Source organism: Eurypyga helias, unplaced genomic scaffold (assembly GCF_000690775.1).
Source record: "Eurypyga helias isolate BGI_N326 unplaced genomic scaffold, ASM69077v1 scaffold29779, whole genome shotgun sequence".
Taxonomy (NCBI): domain Eukaryota; kingdom Metazoa; phylum Chordata; class Aves; order Eurypygiformes; family Eurypygidae; genus Eurypyga; species Eurypyga helias.
The window spans coordinates 1-7,206 of record NW_010270565.1 but is presented as its reverse complement, the minus strand read 5'-3'; the positions used below and the strand labels follow the sequence as shown (position 1 = coordinate 7,206).

At 47.7% G+C, this 7,206-nt stretch overlaps 2 protein-coding genes across 2 annotated transcripts in view; both read right to left on the bottom strand.

The window, feature by feature from the left end:
• The window catches only part of KCNRG (potassium channel regulator), a 2,808-nt gene extending 1,602 nt beyond the window's left edge, over positions 1-1,206 (bottom strand). The window contains exon 1 of the mRNA XM_010158506.1: positions 629-1,206. Within this exon, the coding sequence (XP_010156808.1) occupies positions 629-1,206 (578 nt within the window). The remainder of the gene's footprint in view (positions 1-628) is intronic.
• A 1,627-nt stretch (positions 1,207-2,833) lies between these two features.
• TRIM13 (tripartite motif containing 13) lies at positions 2,834-4,060 on the bottom strand. Its single transcript, XM_010158505.1, has one exon. The coding sequence runs from the start codon at positions 4,058-4,060 to the stop codon at positions 2,834-2,836; it is 1,227 nt and encodes a 408-aa protein (XP_010156807.1).
• Between the last annotated feature and the right edge of the window lie 3,146 nt (positions 4,061-7,206).

The window sequence follows — 7,206 nt, the reverse complement described above, 5'->3', positions numbered from 1 at the left end:
CCCCCAGTGAAAGCTTTCTGCAGAAGCTTTCCAGTCCCTGAAATGCAATCTTAGTTCCACTGGGGTTTTCAGCCCTGCTTAGCCATTCTCTTTTTCCTCTTTTCATAGAATGACAGAACCATAGGGTGGTTTGGGTTGGAAGGGACCTTAAAGACCATCCAGTTCCAACCCCCCTGCCCCGGGCAGGGACACCTTCCACCTTTTCCATATGAAAGTCTCTTGGACCATGAGCTAGTGAAGATTTTAGGCTTCCCCAGTCGTTCACTCCTTATTTATTTCCCTTGCTTCATTTTACTCTGTGTTTTTCAAGTCCTCTAGAAGGTCACTGATGTCGTGAAATTCTAAAGTTTGGGAAAGCGTGCGAGGAGGAAAGGGCAGAGAGAGATCCAAAACAACTCAGAAACAAGCATTGAGAACAGCATTTTAGAAAGCTGAAGAAAAGGCAAATCAGCATAGCAGAAATTAAACCGGGTATTTCCGAACCAGAAAATGGTAACATGAAACATTTCTCTCAGACAGCTGTCCAACAGCCTGTTTAAAACGAGCTGTGTTAGCGCGCAGCACGTACTCCATGAACTACAAGTCAGGAAGCCGTTTCCATCATGGGAAGTCACACTAGAGAGGGTACCTGGCCACAAACTGGTCACCAGCAGAGTAGTCAGTACCACACTGAAAAACCACATCATGATGAGAAGGTCTTTCCAAAGGAAGTGGAAGGAGTGGTTTCTGAGAAGGAAAAGGACTGTTCCAGCTCTGTCCCGACTGCTGCCCCATAAACACAGCGATCTGTTCAGCCAGCGTCTCAACAGTGGTACTGCAGGAGCCAAAGATCCGGAAAAAGGCCTGCATCTCTTGGAAAGAGAAACGCACTTCCAAGATCTCCAGTCTCGGCTTCAGCAAGTGTTCCTGGCTCAGGAGGTCAGCCAGAGAGCAGAGCCCATAGAATTCTGCTTCTCTCCGCAGCCTCTGCCAGTCTGAGAAATCAGTAGGTAAGGAGACCTGGAGAGTCCTCAAGAAGTCCAGGATGTAACTAAACAAAGTTCCATCTCTGTCCACAAAAAACTCTCCATTCACCAGTTTAAATTCCCGGTCATCATCGTTCAACATCCGTGCTAGCCTGGACTCGGGGAACTGCTGCAAGGTAGAAGCCCGGGTTACAAACCTCACACCTCCCACACTCAGAACAACCACCTCTCGGTTACTCATCGCTATCTCAGCCGCACAAGAATGGCAACTCCCGGTTTGTGACTTGCCCTTTCCTAAACTGCCAGGCATCTGCAGCTGCAAGACCCAGCCGGTGCTCGGAGCGAGTGTCTGGAGCGAGGTGTGGAGCAGCGACAGGACTCCCGGGCGACAAGGGTGTAAATAGCACGTACAATGGTTTTGTTTGCAGGGCTTGGTTGCTTGGAAACTTCGATTCTTGGAATTTAATGTGTCGGTTTTGAAATGAATGGCGTGCAAGGACTGTTGGAAGACAGTAAATTGACTGTCACAACTTATTAAGCCTTGAGAGAGGCCAAGGAATATCCCTGAAGTAGGGCACACGTTACGTTTGTTTCCCGGAGATGCCAACTGAGCGCGTTCACCCCGTGTTTCGCTGTTCACGGGACCGCTGCTTCAAGCGGTAGATTTCAGTGTTGTGTGCTCTTAGAGAAGGGCGCTTCAGGGAACTCAAGCTTGCAGCTCGCTTGAAACCACCGTATCCTGCGGCCAACTGAACACGCTCAGAAAAATCAATTCCCTCCTGGAACAAGGTACACGGAAATACAGTCACGGTACAAGAGCCGGTATGTGTTCCAGTGCCGAAGCACTTCCAAACACCACCAACACCCACGCACCTATCACATTACGTGTTCCAAGGAATCATCCCACCTTTTTCCCCAGCTCTTGGAATTACAATCTGGAGAGACAGAGGACAGAAACTGCCCTACCTGCCCCCTCTGCAGGGCCGGAGCGCCTGCTGCCTTCCGGAGGCCGACCCGTGCGTGCCTTCCACCATGCCGAACTGCTGCCACGAAGGCCGCCAGTTCAGAGAACGTGGCTTCAGAGAAACGCGGATCTAATGAGGCAGCTCAGATACCCCAACAATTTGATGCTGGAAAAGTAAACTGCAAAGTACGCTCTATCCGCAAAGTACGGGCCATCCTGCAGCTTGTTGTTCTCTTACCAACCTCAACTGATTTCTCTCTCCCCCTAGAATCCACACTTGCCCTGAAGATACATTTTTGTGTAGAACATGTAAACAATAACCGGTGTCTACCGAAATCCCAACGTGCAGGGCAAGTACAACAGTGGGTTATACAAACGAATACATCTATTTCAAGTGAGAATAACAGCCTCAGACAGAAAGTGGTTCCAGAAGGCGCATGGTGTTGCAGTGGAAGGGCAGCCCTCAACAAGCCCCTCAGGGCAGTGCCCTTCTCAGTCGCAACTGTTCTTCCTCTTTCCAAACCGCCTCCCAGTTAGGAGAAAAAAAAAGAATTAAGAATTAACTATGATCTCTGAGGAAGTGACACTTTTTATCTTATTCTACGGTTACATTAAACTAAGTGCACAGTTTGGCCTTCTATTTTGGTAAGAAAAATTATTTACAGTGAATAATATTCCCATAATCACCACTGAAAGAAGAATCCAGAAACAGTATGGTTTTTCAAAAGCTCCCTTTCATCTTCCTGTTCATCAGTGCTCACGCTACGTGAACAGTACAAATGGTTCAGAAACATTTTGAACCTCTGAACATTGTCAAGGGAAGTCTTAAAAAAACAATTAATTTTTTAAAGTACCATGTTTTCTTCACCAGATCCCTCTCGGTTCTTCTGTTTCAGCAGGGACCTCACAACAGTTTATATTTGCACACAAACTGTGCAACATTATCCAGTACAACCAAGGTATAGTTTTTACACTTTTCTCTTAGAAGTGAGGCTCCGTCTGTCATCTGTTCCCAGTAAAAGACTGCATGATCCGCAATCTCCACCGTATCTGCCAAATAGGACAAGCTGATTGTAAAGAACTGAGATTTCCAGCACTGGAGATTGTCGACAACTGACTCCACAAAGGACATTCGGGTGACAGCCAGGATAAGCAAGCAGAGAAGAGAGGTCGCTATAAACCTGCGGGAAAAGACCGAGGGAATCTTGAATTTAACAGTGTTGTCTTCCTGAGGCAAGGAAAGTTTGTCCACGTCAACCAGTTTTATGCCATTCCACTGGCTGGTATCAAAGCTCTTCATTGTAGGGCTGATGTCCACGCTGGAACAAGGTAAAGGGGTTTCTTTGAGCACCTTGATTTTCTCCCTGAACTCCTGCATCTGCTGCAGAAATACAATGGGTTCCGACACATCTTTGAAGGCCTCTGCGATGTTAAAAGCCATCCGCTGCTCTTGCAGAATTGTGTTCAGTTTATTGATTTCCGGATCGTAGGCCTGCATCACTGCAAGCTTCATAGTCTCAAAGTCAGAGAGAATCTCATTTCGTTTCTGCTCCAGCGTGTGCTGCAGCTTCTCAAAAAACTCCTTCACCTTGTCAGAATCTTTGGTCAGCATCTGCAGAGCTTTCCTCTTGCTGGTTTCTAAGGTGTCCAGCCGCAAGAGGGCATCTCCACAACGCCAGGTTTCAAAGCCCTGAAACAGGGTTTCAAAAGCCCGTTTCTCCTGGGAATATGCTTCTTCAATAGAACAGAAAACGTGCTTTGTGTGGTCGCCACGGGTGGCACAAACCCCACAGATCAGCTGCATGTCTGTCCGGCAAAAAATGTTAAGGGGTTGCCCGCTGTGCACTTTGCACACTGGCATTTTGGGAGTTACTTTGATTTTGTTATACTTCTCCACGATACCCTTCAGGGAATAGTTGACTTGCAAGCTGTTGACTCCAGTCACGGGAGTTTCCTTCCTGCACGTGGGGCACTTGAAAGGGGACGGCCTCCAAAGGACATTCCGCACGTTTCCCTCCAGGATTCCTTCAAGACACTTTCTGCAGAAATTGTGTGAACAGGGCAGGACACGAGGATCATCAAACAGGCTACAGCAAATGGGACAGGTGAGATCTTCCTCTAGGAGCTCCATCGTATCCTAGGAAAGAGAAGAAAGATGGTAACCGAACTAATAACATTTATTTCTCCTCCTGGGAAGCCATAACAAACGATGTCCGTCTGAGACACGGCTCAGTGAGGGAAGGACCGATTCTCTTCTCCAGCATCCTGAAGAGAGAGCCTCAGCTGGGTTCTCACAGCCCCCCCAGGTAGCTGGGGTATCTGGCGAGCAGATGGCAGGCGCAAGAACGGCCCAGTGTCCAGACAGAACCCTTCTTGGACTGGAAAAGGCGGCTTGCCAAACCCACGAAGGACTTGGAATGAAAATAACTCATGTACTCGTAACAACAGTCCAACACTGACATCTTTTCTGACAGGTGCAATACCCAGAAACTGGGTTTGCACGAAAGATACCCAGCTGCTACGCCCTCCTGAGATGAGATGACTCTCTGCTTGCTCAACTCGCCCAATGCTTACAGTTTCAAACCTTATGCACCGCTGCTGTTAGAGGGCGATATTAAAGGTGACTGAAAAAGCCCAGCTTCAGAATTTCTGTAGCTACAGAAGATGTGATATGGCTCTTTGCTCCACCTGCAAAGACAAAGGGGAGTCACCACGCCCTTAAAAAGTTAGCTTCCCTCTTGTAACACTTGTCAATAACCAGGTGAGTCTGTGATCGTTGCGCTACTCAGAACAAAGTTAAAATACGTCAAATTAATTATCATGAAACTAAGCCATTAACCGTTTTTACTCATCCGCAATCTCTATTTCCAATTGCATTCTCACAGCATCCATGCCTCAGCAATCTCTCCTTGTGGGCAGGACCCACAGGAAGAGAATTTATCATGTACTCCTTTGTACCAGAAAGTCTCAGTGAAGGGAGCCTTCACTGAGGGTGGAGAACGTGGGAGCCAAAAGAAGAGCTGCACGGGACGAGAGTGGCAATAAAATCGATGCCAAAGCAAAGATAACTATGGGGAAGAGAGGCAAGGTCAGTTCTGAGTCCCCTTCACAAGAGGACAGATGCAGTCCCAGCAAGACTTCACAGTAAGAGCCATTCTTGAGAGGTATAAGCAAACCTCCCACGCTCCACCAGTGAGGAGGAGGAGGGGTATTCCCCCTGCTTGTTTGGTTAAGGAGAGTTTGGAAAAGTTGCCAGCTTTTCTACTCAACCTCAGGACTAAGGTCATCAGGCAGAAGGCAGCCACCGTTACAGCTGGGGACAAAGTCCCAGGGAAACGGTCTAATGACTTCACTTTACCCCCTAATGTTTCCTATAAGACCGCAGATCCCACTCAGAAACTTCATTTTCTATAAGAAGAAAGTCATTTTGGGGTGCCTCTCAAGGCTAGAACAACCAAGGTTTCTCTTCCACCCTTCTCCTACTGCTAAACAGAATGGGATGACAGGAAGAGGATGATTTTGCCCCCATACTCTTGAGTCTTCCTGTTTATGAACAGCTCTCTCTTTCCAACTGGCACTCACAGCTTTTAGCCACGGTAGCAGCACAGTTTTGCTCGCGTGTTAAACAAAACCGAAATGACAGTTCTCCATCTTTTAGTACATGGAAATTCACAGTGCAAGAAATATTTGCTCTGGTCCCTCTCCTTTACCAGGGAGGATTTTACTTCTTAGTTAGGGAGCTGGAAAAGCAGCTTTGCATGCCTGACAGCGAGGGCTGCAAACCACTGCAGAAAATGCTTACTACAACACGTTCCATCAAAATTGCAGGACAAACATTGAAGACTTTTGTGCTCCTAAAAATACAAAAACATATACAAAAAGGTTTCGTGATCCAAATAAAACTGTCCTGGTGCATTCCAACCCCACTTATCCAATTAAATAATTATGCTTTATAAATATAACTGAATTTCAAAACCATTATATGACATCATTAAAACTTGGGATTTTAAAAAAAGAAATGGGCAAGTCTAGAATGCCTCTTTTTTTTTCCCCCCCTTCCTCTTACACCACCACCAAAACCACTGAAAACTTGCATGACTGGCTGGGACAGCGGAACTTCTGTCTTCATTAGGACATTAATTTCAGAGAGTATGCTGCCTGTGGACTGAAACATCCCTTTGTATTAGCAACTTGGAATTTCTATGAGGAACTACAGCAACATTTCAACTCCCCCGCTGTGAATTTCTCTCTGTAACTTCTGATCCAGGTTTGGATGGCCCTGAAATTCCCCGCTGATAGCACACGGACCGAAAGGCACGGCAGTTTCTTCCTTCACCTGAGCTACACAAACTCTCCGGGTACAAACCCAGCAGATGTCACCCACCCGAAAGAGCAAACTGCAGTTTCATCAGTAGGAAGAACAATGGCAAAACAAATCAAACCCTAAGTGCAAAACCAACCACCGTAGCTTTTTTCCCTGCTCCAGAAAGAAGTTAATCTAGCATGCTTCTCAGCACAGAAGTTGGGTTTATCAGCCAGCAGCAGGCTGAAAGCTAAACCAGTATTCCACCAAACTTCAAACAAAAAGACAGCTCTTGAATTCCAAGTTTTCTGCCATGGCGTACAAGTATTCTAAGTAAGACTTGACTGAGGCAGGCTGCATTTCCACAAGCAGTTGAGCTAGTCAGATGTCATCTCCCTTCCTTTGCGAGCACCCTGCTCTTCATCAGGACCTCCCACGGGCAATTTCACCAGCCTTCTGTCAGCCCAAAAACGGGTTCCCTGCAGATAAAGCAGGAGGAAGGGAGACTGAAGCTCCTCCTTCAGCAGCAACGCTCTTAACTGCTCACACCATGGAGAGGAACCGCAACCTAACGGAGGGTCAGGGCTGACGTTTTAACATGCAAGGGTTGACCTCCAGGTGCCGTAGACACTCCCACAGCCAAAAAGACCTGAGGAAAGTGGCCACGCTTTAAACCTGTTATTTCACAGCCAAAGGTTTTTCCAGGAGTACCAGGTAGATCCAACACGTTCTGCCCCCAGGAAGCTAGGAAGGCCTGGAGAAATAAGCAATTCTGGTTCAGTGCAGTTACAGCCCCAAGAACACCGTTTCACCACCACGGTTTGACCATCCGCCAAGTGCCGGGGCAGCACCGGCCAAGACGTGCTCCTGCGCTCGCTCCTGGTCTCTGCCTAGGCTGGGGTTCCCTCACACCCGCTGGGTACAGCCCCGCTCCGGACAGGGGGACCCCCGACATTCCTGCCGGGCCTGGCGCT